General features: G+C 35.5%; 1 protein-coding gene across 1 annotated transcript in view; it reads right to left on the reverse strand.

Annotated features, from left to right (window-relative positions):
• Positions 1-1,442: 1,442 nt before the first annotated feature.
• The window catches only part of LOC130850003 (UDP-glucuronosyltransferase 2C1-like), a 37,769-nt gene continuing 17,487 nt past the window's right edge, over positions 1,443-21,724 (reverse strand). The window contains exons 4-6 of the mRNA XM_057729309.1: positions 12,628-12,715; positions 11,077-11,296; positions 1,443-1,958 (exon numbers count right to left, since the gene is read on the reverse strand). Coding sequence (XP_057585292.1) covers positions 1,679-1,958; positions 11,077-11,296; positions 12,628-12,715 — 588 coding nt within the window. The 3' untranslated portion in view covers positions 1,443-1,678. The remainder of the gene's footprint in view (positions 1,959-11,076; positions 11,297-12,627; positions 12,716-21,724) is intronic.

The raw sequence follows: 21,724 nt of genomic DNA on the forward strand, positions 1-21,724 counted from the left end.
ACAATGAGAAAAAGTGAAGGGATATCTTGACATTGATATAAAATAGCCAAAGATTAAACTATAATTTTAAAAAGTATTTTAGGAAAGAACATTATCTTATTGCCAAAATAAATGATTTCACACTGTGGCAAATTGTTGCTATGACTACATTAGTCAGATCATAAGCAAGGCAGCATGATGTCTACATTTTAAAAAATATATGCCTTAGAGCATTATAATTAGTTAATTGTCTGCAAACCTCATGACACTGAGAAAATATCTTTTTTCCTATATCTCTTTAGTTAATTCCATGTCTAAGAATAAATTTATTTTTATCTTGTACTTATTTGTGCCACCATTCCTGTAAAAAACAGATGATTGCCCAAATGATTTATAACTATTCTAAGATGGAGCTGTAGTTTTAGGCCTCATAGGCTTGGGTTATAAATTTTGAACTCTGTGGTAAATCATTTAATGAACTTGGTTACTACCATGTAATGCCTTCGCAGTTAGATTGAATAATTTTTTGACCTCAAGGGGAAAACACTAACAAACATAATGGAAAATAGACTTTTTAGAAAAAGAAGTAAAATACATCTTTATTTTTATTAAAATTCAACTTGTGTCTTCGTGTTCACTGCAGATTTCTTGCTGATGCTAGTTAATAAGAAGCCTCAGTACTTGTGCTTAGCATAGTAGTCACAGCACATTCATGAGAGGACCAGGGGAAGTGATTGGAGAAGGGAAAAGGAGGAAATGGGCAAACTCCTAAGTTTCTGTTCAGGTGGAGAAATCATCCCCATAGCAAATAGCATTTCTGAGAAACACATTTTCTTCCCAAAGTATTTGCAGTGTAGCTCTTAAGTAGTTTGTTTTGTCTTTTCAAATATGTACATTGTAATTAAATTAATGTAGGAAAGAATTAAATACTTTTTAAAGTTAATTTAAAAGGGTAAGTATTAAATTCCAGTCATTTAGTTTTGCTCCATCAAACCAGCAACCATGCTAACGTATGAAAACTAGCTAGTTCTCTGAAGCCAGGAAGTGTTACAATACAAATCATGTCCTATCATCATTAATATCCAAATGAAGGGTAATCTTCAAATGAAAGACAAAAACTAGTGTTTTGTATTCCAAGGGGGAAAAGTCTGATGTATCGTATGAAAGGCAATTGTGCTTTACAGCACAAACGAAATGTGCTTTACAGCAGAGTAAAAACCCTAACAGTCTCCTGATCTTCCTGACTGGAAAGGAAACTCTGGCTAGAGTGTGCTTTACATGACTTCTTGTCTAGTTCCTTTAGAGAATATGCAATAATCCTTACACACTGGACCCAAAATGATGTTATTTAGGAAATATTCAACATGACTAGTACTGAAAATGGAATGAATCATTCTGTTCATAAGGGCTCAAACAGCATCTCAATTGAACCTAAACAAATAAATAAAGCACTGACACTTTAATGGTAGTAACTTCCATGTGTTTAATTGTTTACGTTCTCTTTTAAAAGAATAGATTATTTTAAACCTTAATTTGGAATCATGTGGCATATTTTTAGGGTGAGTCTTTGATTTTGACTTGATAAGCTGAGGAATGCACAAGAACCTGGGGGAGTAGGAAAGGAATCTATTTTAAGTGGTGGCTGAGTGAATTCAGATGGACCTTACGAAGGCTTCCAGCCCAACTGTTAAAACAAATACTATTCTCTTTTTTTCTTCTTAGCAATCTTACCAAACTTCCACCAACAAAATAGGCAACATTTAGTGACCAGGAATATAATGGTTGCCACGCATGCTAGCAGGAAGCCAATCACATCCAAAGAATGGTACTGGTACCAGGTGAGGTCGTGGGCCGCTGGCCGAAGGTGTTTGGCTCCCTTGTGGCGCATGATAAACTCGATCCAGAAGACTGCTCGGTCCAGGGGCTTCGTAGGCTGATCATGGTGAATTCTTGATAACCTCATAGCATTCTCTTTATAGCTAAAATTGGATACATAAATAGCAAGTTGAAAAATGTGTACAGGACATGATCTACCTAAAACTGTTACATATTATTAAAAGTATATTACATCATTATATAAATTATGTCATAAATTATATCACCAAGAGTACAAAATGCATATGAAAGATTGTTTCCTCTTGAGATATTTCTAAATATGGTGGCCTATCAGCTGGGATTTGTTGGATGTTTTATAATCTCAGTAATTATTGGAGGTAGGAGAGAAAATAATTTCTAATAGGAAATAGTGTTCTAAAATTTCAGAAATAGGAATGTAGCATATGTAGGTTGAGAATATAGAATTTTGATCTCACTTGCTGAATGTGGTATTGGGAACAAGATAGTGACAGGAAGCAGCACTGACAGGCAAGTCTATGAGAAAGGAACCCTTCCCCTCTCCCCTTCAGCTATGCCTAGGTTCACTCTGCAGAGTCAGTGATAACAAGAAGCTAATCTTCAACAGTAACAGGAAATGATTTCAGTCTATAAGCTTCATGGCCCTGACATTCCAGCTGAAAATAAAAATCTTAATGTGATCCTGTGGGCAAGAAGTAAGGGCTGAGAGTGAGTAGATGCTGGGAACTTTGCTTCAAGCTACAGAGGGATGCAAGTGCCAGCGCTGAGATGGAACAGTGGCAATAGCTAGAACACGAACCCTTCTAACTCTGTCAAGGAACAGAAGACCAGGCCAGGGTTTTGGTTTAAGGTTTTGAATGGCTAACGTAGAAGAAGGATTTCCTTGGGTTTGTGAAGGAGATGAAGGAGGGAGGTTTTTCTCCCACACTGGACTGCAGTCATCATTGATGGAGAATACCAGAACATTAAATTGTAGAAAATAGAGAAACAGCATATAGAAAGTTCTGAGGAAGAGAATTGTGAACCAGAAAGAAATTAAACAAAGCCCTGTTGCTCTTTGGTTTTAAGAAAATAAGGCAGGCCTTAATACACAATAATTTATGGAATAAGTACCTCTGGATATATCTCAGGAAAACAAGGAAACTATAGCAAAAAATGTTCCAAGACACAGAAACAAAATATTTATTGGATAAAATATCAATACAAACAAATAGAAAGACTATAGTAAAACACAAATCGCATCATTAAATCCATATAGATACAAAAAACTGAGGCTGAACGATATTGGAAATTGTGATCATGGACAAGATGTATGTTGTAAGCTTTGATAATGTTGTAATGATAATATAGCAAACAAATATAAGATGTGATGTTTAAGAGACACTGATGGGAAGCTGCGAAGTGACTTCATAGTGAAAAGCCATTCAGTATTGAAAAGATTGTAAATATTTTAAAAATTATTTTAATCTCTAATGTCAATGTTTATTTATAGATTTATATGAAATTTTTAGTAAGAATTTATCTGATATTGAAGAAACAGTTATCCAACCCTGGCAATTCCTTTCATTTTAATATATTTTTTTTTTCCCCAAGAATATATTTATCTTATTTATATGAAATATAATAACATTAAAATGTTATCATGCATTGTTGAGGATTTATTTATTTGTTTATGATCACAGCTAATCACCATTCTGTACAAAGTTCCTCAGAACTTATTCATTTTATGACTCAAAGTTTGTACCCTTTAACCAAAGTCTCTCCATTCCCCCAACTCCTAGCCTCTGGTAACCACCACTTTACTCTCTGTTTCTATGAGTTTGACTTTTTAGATTATACATATAAATTATATTAAATAATATTTGTCATTCTCTGTCTGACTTACTTAGCATAATGCCATGTTTTCACAAATGGCAAGGTTTCCTTCTTTCTCTTTGTGGAATGCTCTTCCTTACATACGTATACCACAGCTTCTTTATCCATTCATCCATTGACAGACACTTAGGTTGTATGTGTATCTCGGTTATTGTGAATAATGCTGTCAATGAACATGGGAGTGCAGATATCTCCTCCATATTGTTTTCATTTCCTTTAGATATATACCCCGAAGTGAGATTACTGCTTAGTGTTGTAGTTCTAGTTTTACTCTTTTGAGGAGCTTCCATACTATTTTCCATAGTGGCTGCACCAATTTACATTCCCACCAAGAGTGCCCCAGAGTTTCCCTTTTTCCACATCCTCACCAACACTTATAATTTCTCCTTTGATGCTGGCCATTCTAACAGGTGTGAGGTGACATCTCACTGGGATTTTGACTTGCATTTCCTGATGCTTAGTGATGTCAAGCCCTTTTTCATGTACCTGTTGGCCATTTGCATGTCTTCTTTGCACAAATATCTATTCAGCAGCTCTGGTCATTAAAAAAAAGATGTTTTTTGCTATTGAGTTATACGAGTTCTTTATATATTTTAGGTATTATCCTTTTATCAGATAAGTAGTTTTGAAAATGTTCTCCAATTTTGTAGGTTGCCTTTGATTTTGTAGATCATTTCTTTTGCTGTGCAGAAGCTTTTAAGTTGGATGTAGTCCTTGCATCTGTTCCTTGTACTGTTGGCGTCATATCCAAAAAAATGTTGCTAAGATCCTTATCAAGGAGTTTTTACCCTGTTTTGTCCTAGGAGTTTTATGAGTTCAGCTCTTAAGTCTAAGTCTTTAATTCTTTTCTAGTCAATTTTTGTAAGTGATGTAGTATCAAATTTCATTCTCTTGCATATGATTATCCAGGTTCCCCAGAACCACCTATTGAAGAGATAATGTTTTTCCTATTGAGTATTCTTTGCTTTTTGTCGAATATTATTAAACTTTCCATGTGATGGTTTGTTTCAGAGGTCTCAATCTTGTCCATTGGTCTATGTGTCTACTTTTATGCCAATACCATCTTTTAAAGATTGCTATACCTTTGTAGTACAGCTTGAAATAGGAAGCGGGATGCCTTCGACTTCATTCTTTTTCCTGGCACCACTTTGGCTATCTTAGACCTCTTGTGGCTTTTCACCAACTTGGGATTGGTTTTTCTATTTTTGTGCCCCAAAAGGCCTTAGAAGTTGGTCATGCAACTCATTCTTCCTTTCCTGGTGAGGAACTCTTTCTAGCTGGGAAATTCTCTCTTGGTGCTGAGGAATGCTGTCTTGGGGATGTTTCAGGTAAAATAAAATTGTCTTCATTTCGTTATTGGGTGATTATTCTCATGTTTTTTGCTCCACTGGGTTGCTAAAATTTCTTACCCACACTTTAGAGCACTGCTGGAGATGATTTTGTTCATGGATAATGTCATTGTTGTTCTCTGTCAGGGAACAAGAAGGCTGGGTTCTTCTATGCCTCCATTTGGATCTCTCAGTTTTACTTCATTCTCTTTCTCTTGTTTTAAGTTAAAATATACCAATATAGAATATTTTTAGCTAACCAGTATCATAGTCCTATTTTTATAAAATTATTTCTATTTTTTTTCTCTTTATAAATTAGCACAAAGAAATATCTGAAGTAATATTTCTTTACTGGTAATTGGTTATAGTTACATGAAGAGAGCTAAGTGATTTTTCATGTTTATTTTCCTATGTTTTTGTTACATTGCCTACATTCTTTACAGTAGTAATAGCTGCAATTTTTGAGAAAAAAAAAATTACTATTATTGACGGAGAAAAGATGGCGGCGAAGTAGAGAGACGTGGAGTGCATCCCTCTCAACAGATTCATTGGAAATGCACGGAAGGACGCAGTAATTCCCACAGAGAACCAGCTGAACACCAGCAGACGGCCTCGGACACCAGAAAGGGCTGCAGGGAACCCGACATAGCTGGACAAGCAACCCCAAAAGTTTGGACAACCATGGGGAAACAAAGAAACACCATGCAGGCAAAGGAGCAGGAAAAAAACCCACAAGACCAAATAAATGAGGAGGAAATAGGAAAAATGCCTGAAAAAGAATTTAGAGTAATGATAGTAAAAATGATACAAAATCTCGATAACAAAATAGAGAAAGTACAAGAAACAGTTCATAAGAACTCAGAAAAACAAACAGCAATGGATAACAAAATAACTGAAATTAAAAATACTCTAGATGCTATAACCAGCAGATTGACTGAGGCAGAAGAACAAATAAGTGAGTTGGAAGATACAATGGGGGAAATAAACGCCACAGAGCAGGAAAAAGAAAAAAGAATAAAAAGAAGAGAAGACAGTCTCAGAGACCTCAGTGATAACATGAAGCGTACCAACATTCGAATTATAGGCATCCCAGAAGAAGAAGAAAACAAGAAAGGGTCTGAGAAAATATTTGAAGAGGTTCTAGTGGAAAACTTCCCCAACATCGGAAAGGAAATAATTCACCAAGTCCAAGAAGCACAGAGAGTCCCATATAGAATAAACCCAAGGAGAAATACACCAAGACACATATTAATCAAATGACTGACAATTAAACACAAAGAAAAAATATTAAAAGCAGCAAGAGAAAAGCAACAAACAACATATAAGGGAAAACCCATCAGGATAACAGCTGACCTTTCTACAGAAACTCTGCAGGCCAGAAGGGAATGGCAGGATATACTGAAAGTCCTGAAAGAGAGAAACCTACAGCCAAGAATACTCTACCCAGCAAGAATCTCATTCCAATTTGAGGGAGAAATCAAAAGCTTTCCAGACAAGGAAAAGTTAAGAGAATTCAGCACCACCAAACCAGCCTTACAACAAGTGCTAAAGGAACTTCTCTAAGTAGGACACACAAGAAAAGGAAAACACCTACAAATACAAACCCAAAACAATTAAGAAAATGGTAATTGGAACACACATGTCAATACTCACTGTAAATGTAAATGGATTAAATGCTCCAACCAAAAGACACAGACTGGCTGAATGGATACAGAAACAAGACCCTTCTATATGCTGCCTACAAGAAAAACACTTCAGACCAAGGGATACATATAGACTGAAAGTCAAGGGATGGAAAAAGAGATTCCATGCAAATGGAAGTCAAAAGAAAGCTGGAGTAGCAATACTCATATCAGACAAATTAGACTTGAAAGTAAAGACCATTAAAAGAGACAAGGAAGGACACTACATAATGATCAAGGGATCCATTCAAGAAGAACATATCACACTGGTAAATATCTATGCCCCCAACATAGGAGCACCTCAATACATAAGGCAAATGCGAACAGCTATAAAAGGGGACATCGACAGTAGCACAATAATAGTGGAGACTTGAACACCCCACTTACATCAATGGACAGATCATCCAAACAGAAAATAAATAAAGACACACAAGCGCTAAATGACACATTAGACCATCTCGACTTAATTGATATTTATAGGACATTCCATCCAAACATGACAGACTACACTTTCTTCTCAAGTGCACACGGAACATTTTCCAGGATAGATCACATCTTGGGTCACAAATCAAACCTCGGCAAATTCAAGAAAATTGAAATCATATCAAGCATCTTCTCAGACCACAATGCCATGAGACTAGATATCAATTACAGGGAAAAAAACTGCAAAAAATACAAACACATGGAGGCTAAACAATTCACTCCTAAACAACCAAGGAATCCCTAAAGAAATCAAAGAGGAAATCAAAAAATATCTAGAGACAAATGACAACGAAAACACAACAACCCAAAACCTATGGGATGCAGCAAAAGCAGTTCTAAGAGGGAAGTTTATAGCAATACAGTCCTACCTTAAGAAACAAGAAAATGATCGAATAAACAACCTAACCTTACACCTAAAACAACTAGAGAAAGAAGAACAAAGAAACCCCAAAGTGAGCAGAAGGAAAGAAATCATAAAGATCAGAGCAGAAATAAATGAAAAAGAAAGGAAAGAAACCATAAGAAAAATAAATAAAACTAAAAGCTGGTTCTTTGAGAAGATTAACAAAATTGATAAACTATTGGCCAGACTCATCAAGAAAAAAAGGGAGAAGATGCAAATCAACAGAATTAGAAATGAAAAAGGAGAAGTCACAACGGACACCGCAGAAATACAAAACATCATGAGAGACTACTACAAGCAACTATATGCCAATCAATTGGATAACCTGGAAGAAATGGATACATTCTTAGAAAAGTACAATCTTCCAAGACTGAACCAGGAAGAAATAGAAACCATGAACAGACCAATCACAAGTACAGAAATTGAGGCAGTGATTAAAAATCTCCCAACACACAAAAGCCCAGGACCAGATGGGTTCACGGGTGAATTCTATCAAACATTTCAAGAAGAGTTAACACCTATCCTTCTCAAACTCTTCCAAAATATTGCAGAAGGCGGAACACTCCCAAACTCATTCTACGAGGCTACCATCACCCTGATACCAAAACCAGGCAAAGATGTCACAAAAAAAGAAAACTACAGACCAATATCACTGATGAACATAGATGCAAAAATCCTCAACAAAATACTAGCTAACAGACTGCAACAGCACATTAAAAAAATCATACACCATGATCAAGTGAGGTTTATCCCTGGGATGCAAGGATTCTTCAATATACGCAAATCAATCAACGTGATACATCATATCAACAAATTGAAGGAGAAAAACCATATGATCATTTCAATAGATGCAGAAAAAGCTTTTGACAAAGTTCAACATCCATTTATGATAAAAGCTCTCCAGAAAATGGGCATAGAAGGAAATTACCTCAACATAATCAAAGCCATATATGAAAAACCAAAAGCCAACATCGTTCTCAATGGGGAGAAACTGGAAGAATGCCCTCTAAGAACAGGAACAAGACAAGGGTGTCCACTCTCATCACTATTATTCAACATAGTTATGGAAGTGTTAGCCACAGCAATCAGAGAAGAAAAAGAAATCAAAGGAATCCAAATTGGAAAAGAAGAAGTCAAATTGTCACTCTTTGCAGATGACATGATATTATATATAGAAAACCCTAAAGACTCTACCAGAAAACTGCTAGCACTCATTGATGAGTTTAGTAAAGTAGCAGGATACAAAATTAATGCACAGAAATCTCTTGCATTCCTATACACTAACAACGGAAGAGCAGAAAGAGAAATTAAGGAAACTCTCCCATTCACCATTGCAACCAAAAGAATCAAATACCTAGGAATAAACCTGCCTAAGGAGGCAAAAGATGTGTATGCAGAAAACTTTAAGACATTGATGAAAGAAATCAAAGACAACACAAACAGATGGAGGGACATACCATGTTCCTGGATTGGAAGAATCAACATCGTGAAAATGACTGTACTACCCAAAGCAATTTACAGATTCAATGCAATCCCGATCAAATTACCAATGGCATTTTTCACAGAACTAGAGCAAGAAATCTTACGATTTGTATGGAAACACAAAAGACCCCGAATAGCCAAAGCAATCTTGAGAAGGAAAAATGGAGTTGGTGGAATCAGACTTCCTGACTTCAAACTATACTACAAGGCCATAGTGATCAAGACAGTATGGTACTGGCACAAAAATAGAAAGGAAGATCAATGGAATAGAATAGAGAACTCAGAAGTAAGCCCAAACACATATGGGCACCTTATCTTTGACAAAGGAGGCACGAATATACAATGGAAAAAAGACAGCCTTTTCAATAAGTGGTGCTGGGAAAATTGGACAGCAACATGTCAAAGAATGAAATTAGAACACTTCCTAACACCATACACAAAAATAAACTCCAAATGGATTAAAGACCTACATGTAAGGCCAGACACTATAAAACTCCTAGAGGAAAACATAGGCAGAACAATCTTTGACATACATCAAAGCAACATCCTTTTTGACCCACCTCCTAGAATCAGGGAAATAAAATCAAGAATAAACAAATGGGACCTCATGAAACTTAAAAGCTTTTGCACAGTGAAAGAAACCCTAAACAAGACTAAAAGGCAACCCTCAGAATGGGAAAAAATAATTGCCTATGAAACAACGGACAAAGGATTAACCTCCAAAATATATAAGCAGCTCATGAAGCTTAATACCAAAAAAGCAAATAACCCAATCCACAAATGGGCAGAAGACCTAAATAGACATTTCTCCAAAGAAGACATACAGATGGCCAACACACACATGAAAAGATGCTCAACATCACTCATCATCAGAAAAATGCAAGTCAAAGCCACAATGAGGTATCACCTCACACAAGTCAGAATGGCCATCATCACAAAATCTGGAAACCACAAATGTTGGAGAGGGTGTGGAGAAAAGGGAACTTTCCTGCACTGTTGGTGGGACTGTAAGTTGGTACAGCCACTATGGAAAACAATTTGGAGGTTCCTTAAAAAACTACAAGTAGAACTACCATATGATCCAGTAATCCCACTCCTGGGCATATACCCAAAGAAAACCATAATCCCAAAAGAAACTTGTACCATCATGTTTATTGCAGCACTATTTACAATAGCCAGGACATGGAAGCAACCTAAATGCCCATCAACAAATGAATGAATACAGAAGATGTGGCATATATATACCATGGAATATTACTCAGCTATAAAAAGGGATGAGATGGAGCTATATGTAATGAGGTGGATAGAACTACCATCTGTCATACATAGTGAAGTAAGTCAGAAAGAGAAGGACAAATATTGTATGCTAACTCACATATATGGAATCTAAAAATGGTACTGATGAACTCAGTGACAAGAACAAGGATGCAGATACAGAGAATGGTCTGGAGAACTCGAGGTATGGGAGAGGGCGGAGGGTGAAGGGGAAACTGAGAGGAAGCGAGAGAGTAGCACAGACATATATATACTACCAACTGTAAAATAGTCAGTGGGAAGTTGTTGTATAACAAAGGGAGTCCAACTCGAGGATGGAAGATGCCTTAGAGGACTGAGGTGGGGAGGGTGGGGGGGACTCGGGGTGGGGGAGTCAAGGAAGGGAGGGAATACTGGGATATGTGTATAAAAACATAATTGAACCTGGTGTACCCCCCAAAAATAAAAAAAAGCTATTATTAATAAAATGATTTGTATCATGTAAATAATAGCTTATTTTCTTTAAATGAGACATTTCTCTGAGGTTGTAATCTATTGCCCAGTAATGGTAGGTGACAAAATAACTTCATAAAATTTAGGAAGTAGAAAACAATCTTATTTGATATTAGCCATGTGCCGGTGATTATGTAACAGTAATCAACTTAAAATTTATGAAACTGATTATTCCTTTTAAAAAACAAGATGCTTCTTACAAAAGAATATATTCTATACTCACGAAGAGTTGTTGATGACTGCCTTCAAAGCATTCAGCAGATCGGAACTTGTCATTGTCTGCAAGTCTACTTCAACAGCTGCCCCTTTGGCTTTTACACGAGCAACGTTATCATGCTGATCACCAAACATGGGAACTCCCACCATAGGGACCCCGTGGTAAATGGCTTCATAGATCCCATTAGTTCCACAGTGAGTGATAAAAGCTCTGGTTTTGGGATGGCCTAAAAATAAAAAGAATATATCATTATTCTAAGTTGTAAGAGTTTCAGAAACACAAAATCATGACACCTCTATAAATCATTAATTCAGTTAGACAGCATCTTCTTTATAGTTCTGTGCCATGAGGCCATATATAAATTCGTATAGGCTCCAAAGAAAGCAGCAATTAATTATTCCAGGCTGAGCAGCAATTAGTGATTCTAGCAGTTAAGTCATTCCACAAACAACTGAGAAGGTTCCTGCAGAACACATGATAAGGAGTACTTGACACTTGAGAAGTTATTGAGGGTGAGAATACATTACTAAAAAGGAATGGAGGAATTGAGGAAACCAAATGTTTTTGTACATGGCGAAGGGAAAGTGAGATGTGCAAGGTTTCAATATGGGAAAGTTGGCATAACAGGCTAGACAGATGGGCTAAGGCAAGTTCGTGAAGTGCTCCATTTAAGAAAAAAGGAATTTGCACTTGACTTTATAGTAATATGGAGACATTCATAATATTAAGGATGGTGAAATGGTTTACCTGATTTTTTTTCAAATTATTATAGTGGGGAAATGAGAAGAGAGGTGGGAGAAAATGGATGTAGAAAGTCAGGAGAGTTCTACAATATTCTAATCAAAAGTTAATGAGAGCCTGATCTAAAGGTATATTCCTTGACTCTGATTTTGAGGAGGGAGAGACTATCAAAAATAGGAGAATTATAAATTCCACAGTTATGTTAGAGCTTGACAAAGATTCTATCCTTGACCAAAGTCTAGTCAGGCTCCTCTGAACTCTCTTCTCAAATAGAACTTGATTTGGGGGCAGCTTTATCTCTGCATTGCCCAATTTTAGCAAGCATTCTATTAAATCAGTTTAACTAGATTCTCGCAGCCTTGATATCGGATCACTTTTTATAGCTGTCACTTCATCTTTCACCATCCCCCAAGTGATATCTGATGACCCTAGTGTGCCTTCAGTAAGAATCTAATTATGTTGGATTTGCCAGACTGCTCCTTCGCCCCTGATGTTTCCTCTTTGTAATTTTCCACCCAGTGGCTTTTCACTCTGCTCTTTTGGGATTAACTTCCCACTTTTCCTTATAACCAAGGAATTTTTATAACCAAGTCAACTATACTTACCATGATGGTGTTGAAGAAAGTGTGCCTTAGTCTTTAACAAGTGTCATGAATAGTTTTTTGTTTAACAAGCTCCAGAGGAAATGTGAAGAAAACATTAAAGCATAGTTTTGATTATTTAAAATACAAATTTGTTGGATTTATTTGTTACTGAGTAGTCACTCAGATTATCCCTCATTCAGTTCTGTTTACTTTTGCTTCTCTTTGGTCTTACCAAGAATATCATTCTGTGGAATCCATTCATATAGTCGGGTGTTGGCTCCTAATGTTTCTGGTTTCTTTCCTGTGTACCTCCACAGAACCTGTTAAGATAAATGTCTTTACTAGAACACTTTTGGAATCATATCCGGTCAAAAGCAGGCAGTTAACCTATAATTAATCTGGTTCAATGCCTCCAGGTAATACAGAAGCAAACTGAAGCCCTAAGTGATTAAGTAATCAATGTTTTTAAATCACTGACGCTACAACCATGTTTACAAAGGCTTGCGATAATCCTAGTCGATAGACTATCATCATTGCGCTAATTCTAATCTGTATCTGAAACAATTGTATATTAGTGTTACCAGGCCATTCTGGTAAAGGGGATTTTTGAAACAAAGTTTTCAGAGGCAAAGGGGAGGCATGTTGTTTACCTCAGTAAGAAAGTGTTAGTGCTTTGATCTTTCTTATATACTCGGCAGTAACATAGACTCGAGCATTGTCTTTTTTATTATAGTTAAAACGTTCATAATGATATTTATCATTTTCAAGTATTGTAACTATAGAGTTTGGTGACATAAAAAATATCCACAATGTTGTGTAACCATCAACACTATCTGTATTCCAAATGCTTTCATCATCTCTAACGTCAACTCTGTATCATTAAATACCTCCCTATTGCTCTCATTCCTTAGGCCCTGATAACCTCTCTTTTACTTTCTGTCTCCATAAATTTGACTATTCTAGGAAACAAGTATAAGCAGAATCACACAGTATTTGTATACATACAAATCACGCAGTATTTGTCTTCTTCTGACCTAGCAGTATTTTACTTAGCAGTATGTCTTCAAGCTTCTTGCATGTTGTAACATATCAGAATTTCCTTTCTTTTTAAGGTTGAATATTTCATATATATATTTTTTATATATATATAAACAATTGTAAAGCAGAAATAGAGACACAGGTGTAGACAACAAATGTATGGAAACCAAGGGGGAAGATGCGGTGGGATGAACTGAGAGATGGGGATTGACATATATACACTATTGATACTATGTCTAAAATAGAAAACTAATGAGGACCTACTGTATAGCACAGGGAGCTCTACTGTATGCTCTGCACTAACCTAAATGGGAAGGAAATCCAAAAAGAGGGGATATGTGTATTCGTATAGCTGATTCACTTTGCTATACAGCAAAAACTAACATGATATTATAAAGCAACTACACTCCAACAATAAAAATTAAAAAAAATAAAAATAACAATATGAAACCCCCCAAAATAAAATATAAAAAATAAAAAATTTCTTTATCCATTCATTTTGCTATCGTGAATTTTGTTGCTATGACCATTGTTGTACAAATATATGTTTTAATCCCTGATTTCAATTCCTTTCGATATATAGCCCAGATTAGAATGTCTGGGTCACATGATAGCTCTACGTTTAACTTTCTGAGTAACCACAGAAAAGTTTTCCGCAGCAGATGCATTATTTTACACTCCTAGCAGCAGTACACCAAGTCCCATTTTTCTACATTCTCACTAACACTTATTTTCCTTCTTTTTCTGTTCTGATAGTAGCTATCCTAATGAGTGGAGTGATATCTCTTTGCGCTTTTAATGTGCAGTTCCTTAATGATTAATGATATTGAGCTTCTTTTTCTATGCTTTTTGACCATTCATATATCTTCTTTGGAGAAGTCTATTCAAGTATGTTCCCATTTTTCAATTGGGTTTTTGATGTTGTTGTTGAGTTGTAGCATTTCTTTATGTATTGTGCACAGTAATTCCTTATCAAATACATGATTTGAAAAGATTTTCTCAAAATCTGTACACTTTATTTCACTCTCTTGATAGTATCTTTTGATGCGCAAAGTTCTTCATTTGAAGAAGTCCAATTTATATATTTTTTCTTTCTGCTTTTGCTTTTGGTGTCTTACCTATGAAATCATAGGAAAATCCAATGTGATAGTTTTCGTTTAGGATTTTCTTGTAAAAGTGTTCTAGTTTTACTTCAAACTTTAAGTCTCTGATAGATTTTGAGTTGATTTTGTATACGTTATAAGGTGAAGGTCCAATTTTATTCTTTTGCACGTGGATATCAAGGTCTTTTCTTCTAGTCTTCTGGTTTTTCTCATTAATAGTTGCTCTATGAAATGCTGCTATTTAGGTATGCCAGAGGGAAGAAGTGAGCTCAGCGTCTTCCTTCTCTGCCATCTTGGCTGCACCTCCATCATATTTTCCTATAATCCCTTTCATATCTGTAAAGCCATTAGTAATCCCCCTAGGTTCATTTCTGGTTTTAATTATTTGCATCGACTCTTTGCCACATTAGCTAATGCTTTGATAATTTTGGTGATCTTTTCAAAGAACCAGCTTTTGGTTTTATTGATTCTCGCTCTTTTTTCAAAAACTTTGTTTTGTTTATCTTTGCTCTAATCTTCGTTATTTCTTTCCTTTTGCCAGCTTTGAGTGCTCTTTGCCTTCTTTCTATAGTTCTTTAAGGTATAATGTGTGGTTATTGATTTTATATCTTCCTTCTTTTCCAATAGGCAAATTTAGCTATAAATTTCCCTCTGATCCTTGCTTCCTCTGCCTCTCTTGTTACAGTCTCTTGTGTTTTCATTAATTTAAAAAGTATTTTTAAATTTTCTTGGGATTTATTCTTTGACCTATTTCTTGGTACCTTCAAAGCATACAAAAACTCTGCTCCTTTATATCTCCATCCAAATCTTTCTAATTGATGTCATAAATTACATATTAATCACTGTGTTCCTAGCTACATAGATTAATAAGTGTTTGTATGTATTTTCTTTCACATTATGGAGGAAATTAAAATAAATTGGAGTTACAACCAAAATTAGAATGATGCTAGCTTTTTAAATTACCTTTGTTTTTCACCTTTACTGAAGATATTTATTTCTTCATGTGGTTTGTGTTACTGTCTAGCAGCTTTTTATTTCAGCCAGAAAGACTCCCTTTTGCATTTTTTACAGGCAAAGTCTACTGGTAATGATGTTCCCCAGCTTTTGTTTATCTGGTAAAGTCATAATTTCTACCTCATCTTTGAAGGAAATTTTGCCTGAAAAAATGCTCGGGTAACATTTTTTTCTTTCAGCACTTGGAATTTATCAATCCATTGCCTTCTGGCCTTCAAGATTTCTGATGAGAAATTGGCTTATCATCTTAGTGAAGTTACCTTTTATATGATGAATTCCTTCTCTCTTGCTCCTCTCAAGATTTCCTCATTGTCTTTGGCTTTCAACAGCTTGATTTTAATAGGTCCTTGTATAGGTCGCTTTGATTTTATCCTACTTGAACATCAATAAATTTCTTGGATTTGTAGATTCATATTTTTCATTAAATTTGGATTATTTTAAGCCATTATTTCTTTAAATATCTTTTCTGTCTGTTTCTCTTTTTCTGGAACTCCCACAGTCTCTATGCTCATTTGCAAGGTGGTGTCCCACAAGTGCCTTAGGGTTTGTTCATTTTTCTTCATTTGTTTTCTTTCTATTCCTCTAATTTGGTAATTTCAATGATCCTTTCTTCAGGTGTGCTGATAATTCTGCCCGCTGTTGTCTGATTTGGAAATTTTTCATTTTAGTTATTGTAATGTTTTAGCTCCAGAATTTTTTTTTTTTGGTTCTTTTAAAATAATTTTTCCCTTTATCAATATTTCCCTTTATCAATATCACTTTGTTTCCATATCATTATCTTCTCTTTATTATTGCCTTCCTTTAGTTCTTTGTGCATCTTTAAGACAGTGGTTTTAAAGGCTTTTTCCAATAATTCCAACATCCAGGCTTCCTCAGGAATGGTTTTTCTCAGTTAATTTTGTTCCTTTGATTGGACTGTATTTTAACTAGTGTTTTTGCCCTTTTATATGTGTTGAGAACTGTACATTTGATTTTTATAATGTACTAACTCCAGAAATCAGATTCCTCTTTTCCTAGGGCTTTGATTTTTTTTCTTTTATTTATTGAAGAATTTATTTTTGCCAGGAATCAGGCTGCAGTTAAAGACTTAGGTCTTTAATGTTAGATCTGTTCAGTTCTTTTCTGAGCCTGTGTCTTTCCCTGGTCATGAGCACAGCTCTCTAACTTCCACTGTATGTGAGTTGCTATGTTGTTGTTTTTAATGGCCTAATTCTTTAATGTCTGTTTCTCCAATGAAGAAAAAAAGAAAATTAAAAAAGAAAACTTCTCATGAAGTTTTGATATAACAGTCTATATATATGTAAAAGTTTGCTTTCGGTTGCGGGTCTTTTAATTTCCAACGCCTTATCCTACATTTGTAATCTCCTCTTCTTATGATTGCTGTCCTTTACAACCTCTGGAAGCTTCTGATAACAAGGTTTGAAACAGCTGTGGCCAGCTTCTGTGCCTACAAGTCAGTGACCAAGGGCAGTAATCGGCAATAGAATGAAGAACCCCAGTATGTGGAGAAGAATGTCTTTGCTGCTCATCATGATGTCAGTAAATTATACCAGGAACATAGGCATGTTGACTGCCACCAGGTTGGGTAATGGAGGTTCTGAATCTGCTGCTATGTTAAAGGCTGAAATTGACCAAAATTAACCACAATTTACCAGTCTGGCTTTCCCCTGCTTGTTGCAACTGCTCAGATAGAATTCAGAGTTCCAATATGGTTACTTCAGAAAGTTTCTGCTAGTACAATTTTGCGTAGGTGGTGAGACAGTTTCTTTTTCTTTTTTTAATTTTTATTGGAGTATATTTGATTTATAATGTCATGTTAGTTTCAGGTGTACAGCAAAATGATTCAATTAGGCATATACATACATCCACCATTTATTAGATTCTTTTCCCATATAGCTCATTACAGAGTTTTGAGTAGAGTTCCCTGTGCTATACAGTAGGTTCTTACTAGCTATCGATTTTACATATAGTAGTATTTATGTGTTAATCCCAATCTCCCAAATTACCCTCCCCATTCCCCCCACCCCCAGGTAACCGTTAGTTTGTTTTCTCCATCTGAAACTCTATGTCTATTTTGTAGGTAAGTTCATTTGTAGCCTTTTCTTAGACTCTACATATAATTGGTATGATATGCCATTTGTTTTTTTCTGTCTGACTTACTTCACTGAGTATGACAAACTCTAGGTCCATCCACATTGCTGCAAATGGCATTATTTCATTCTTCTTTTATGGCTGAATAGTATTCTATTGCATATTTGTACCACATTTTCTTTATCTATTCTTCTGTTGATGGACATTTATGTTGCTTCTATGTCCTGGCTATTGTAAATAGTGCTGCTGTGTACAATGGGGTGCATGTATGTTTTTGAATTATGGTTTTTTCCAGATATATGCCCAACAGCAGGATTGTTGGATCATATGGTAGCTCCATTTTTAGTTTTTTATGGAACCTCCATACTATTCTGCATAGTGGCTGTACCAATTTACATTCCCACCAACAGTGTAGGAGGCTTCCCTTTTCTCTTCACCCTCTCCAGCATTTATCGTTTGAAGACTTTTTGGTGATGGCCATGCCTACTGGTGTGAGGTGATACCACATGATACTTTTGACTTGTATTTCTCTAATAATTAGTGATGTTGAGCTTCCCACTAGCTATCTATTTTACATTTGGTAGTGTATATATGGCAATGCTACTCTCACTTCATCCTAGCTTCCCTTTTGCCCCCCTCCCTGTGTCCTCAAGTCCATTCGCTACATCTGTATCTTTATTCCTGCCCTGTCACTGGGCTCATCAGTACCATTTTTTCTTAGATTATATACATATGAGTTTCCATACAGTATTTGTTTTTCTCTTTCTGGCTTACTTTGCTCTGCATGACAGTCTCTACGTCCATCCACCTCACCACAGATAACTCAAGTTCATTCCTTTTTATGGCTGAGTAATATTCCATTGTATATATGTGCCACATCATCTTTATGCATTCATCAGTTGATGGGCATTTAGGTTGCTTCCATGTCCTGGCTAGCACATAGAAGGAAAGTACCTCAACATAATAAAAGCCATGTATGACAAACCAAGAGCCAACATCATTCTCAATAAGGAAAAACAAAAGCATTCCCTCTAAGGACAGGAATAAGACAAGGGTGCCCAGTCTCGCCATTATTTTTTATCATAGTTTTGGAAGTTTTAGCCACAGCAATCAGAGAAGAAAATGAAATGAAAGGAATCCAAATTGGAAAAGAAGTAAAATTGTCACTCTTTGCAGATGACATGATATTATACATAGGAAACCCTAAAGTTGCTACCAGAAACCTACTAGCACTAATCAATGAACTTAGTAATGTCTCAGGATACAAAATTATTGCACAAAAGTCTCTTGTATTCCTATACACTAACAGCAAAATAGCAGAAAGAGAAATTAAGGAAATACTCTCTTTTACCATTGCAACAAAAAGAATAAAATACCTAGGAATAAACCTGCCTAAGGAGGCAAAAGACTTATACCCAGAAAACTATAAGATACTGATGAAAGAAATCAAAATGACAAAAACAGATGGAGAGATTACTACATTCTTGGATTGGAAGAATCAATATTGTGAAAATGACTATACTACCCAAAACCATCTATAGATTCAATTCAATCGTAGGTATTTTATTCTTTTTGATGTGATGGTAAATGGTTAGGTTTTCTTAATGTCTCTTTCTGATCTTTTGTTGTTAGTGTATAGGAATGCAAGAGATTTCTGTGTATTAACTTTGTATACTGCAACTTTACCAAATTCATTGGTGAGCTCTAGTAGTTTTCTAGTAGCATATTTAAGATTTTCTATTTACAGTATCATGTCACCTGCAAACAGTGATAGTTTTACTTCTTCTTTTCCAATTTGGATTCCTTTTTTTTTTTTTTTTTTCTCTCTGACTGTCATAACTAGGACTTCCGAAAGGAATTTCTGTGGGCAGTGGATAAACATTGAGGCCGCAACTGGAAATAAGAAAATCACAAATGGTAAAGCTGACTGGTAAAGACAAACATATAGTAAAGGTAGGATAGCATCCACACACAAATATGACATCAAAACCAGCAATCATAAGAAGAGGAGATTACAAATGTAGGATAAGGCGTTGGAAACAAAAAGACCAGCAACTTAAAGCAAACTTTTACATATATATAGACTGTTATATCAAAACTTCATGGGAAATGCAAGCCATAAAACTACAATAGATACACACAAGAAAGAAAAAGTATTCCAAACACAATCCTAAAGATGGTCATGCAACCACAAGAGAAAAGAACAAAAGAAGGAGGGAAGAAAAAAAACTATAAAAACAAATTCAAAACAATTACAAAAATGGCAATAAGAACATACATATTGATAATTAGCTTAAATGTAAATGGTTAAATGCTCTAACCAAATACACAGACTGGCTTAATTGATAAAGAAAGCAAGGCCCTTATATAAACTGTCTACAAGAGGCCCACTTCAGACCTATAGACACATACAGACTAAAAGTGAGGGGATGGAAAAGGATATTCCATGCAGATGGAGATTAAAAGAAAGCTGGAGTAGTAATACTCATATCAGACAAAATAGACTTTAAAATAAAGACTGTTACAAGAGACAAGGAAGGACACTACACAATGACCAAGGGATCAATCCCAAAGGAAGATATAACAATTGTAAATATATGCACCCATAGTAGGAGAACAGCCATAAAAGCGGAAAGCAACAACACAATAATAGTGGGGGACTTTAACACCACACCTAGGCCAATGGACAGATCATCCAAACAGAAAATCAGTAAGGAAATACAAGTCTTAAATGACACATTAGATCAGATAGACATAATTAATATTTACAGGCCATTCTGTCTGAAAGCAGCAGAATACACTTTCTCCTCTAGTGCACATGGAACATTCTGCAGGATAGATTACATCTTGGGTCACAAATCAAGCCTTGGTAAATTTAACAAAATTAAAATCATATCAAGTATCTTATCCAGGCACAATGCTATAATATTAGAAATCAATTGCAGAAAAAAAGCTGGAAAAAACAAACACATGGAGGCTAAACATTATGTTACTAAACAACCAATGGATCACTCAAGAAACCAAAGAGGAAATCAAAAAATACCTAGAAACAAATGACAATGAAAACGTGATGATCCAAAACCTATGGGATGCAGCAAAAGCAGTTCTAAGAGGGATGTTTATAGCAATACAATCCTACCTCACAAAACAAGAAAAATCCCCCCAACAAGTCTAGCCTTACATCGAAAAGAACTAAGGAAAGAACAACAACAACAGCAGCAAACCCAAAGTTAATAGAGGGAAAAAATCATAAAGACCAGAGCAGAAATAAATGAAATAGAAACAAAGAAAAGAATAGCAAAGATCAATGAAACTAAAAGCTGGTTCCTTGAGAGGATAAAATTGACAAATCTTTAGCCAGACTCATCCAGAAAAAAGGGGAGAAGTTCCAAATGAATAAAATTAGAAATAAGAAAGAAGTTACAATGGACACTTTAAAATTACAAAGGATCATACGAGAGTACTACTAGCAACTATACACCAATAAAATGGACAACCTAGAAGAAATGGACAAATTCTTAGAAATGTAGACTCTCCCAGGACTGAACCAGGAAGAAAGAGAAAATATGAACAGACCAATTACAAGTACTGAAATTAAAGCTGTGATTCAAAAACGTCCAACAAACAAAAGTGTAGGACATGATGGCTTCAAAGGTGAATTCTATCAAACATTTAGAGAAGAGCTGACACCCACCCTTCTTAAACTCTTCCAAAAACTTGCAGAGGAAGGAATTCTCCCAAGCTCATTCTATGAGGCCAGCCTCACCCTGATACTAAAACCAGACAAAGATATCACAGAAACAGAAAATTACAGAGCAATATCACTAAGGAATATAGACGCAAAAATTCTCAACAAAATAGTAGCAAATAGAATCCAACAACACATTAAAAGGATCATATACCATGTTCAAGTGGGATTTATCCCAGGGATGCAAGGATTCTTCAATATACCCAAATCAATCAATGTGATACACCACATTAGCAAACTGAACAATAAAACCATATGCTTATCTCAATAGATGCAGAAAAGGCTTTTGACAAAATTCAACACCCTTTTATGACAAAAACTCTCCAGAAAGTGGG

The sequence above is a fragment of the Hippopotamus amphibius genome, chromosome 3, assembly GCF_030028045.1.
Source record: "Hippopotamus amphibius kiboko isolate mHipAmp2 chromosome 3, mHipAmp2.hap2, whole genome shotgun sequence".
NCBI lineage: Eukaryota > Metazoa > Chordata > Mammalia > Artiodactyla > Hippopotamidae > Hippopotamus > Hippopotamus amphibius.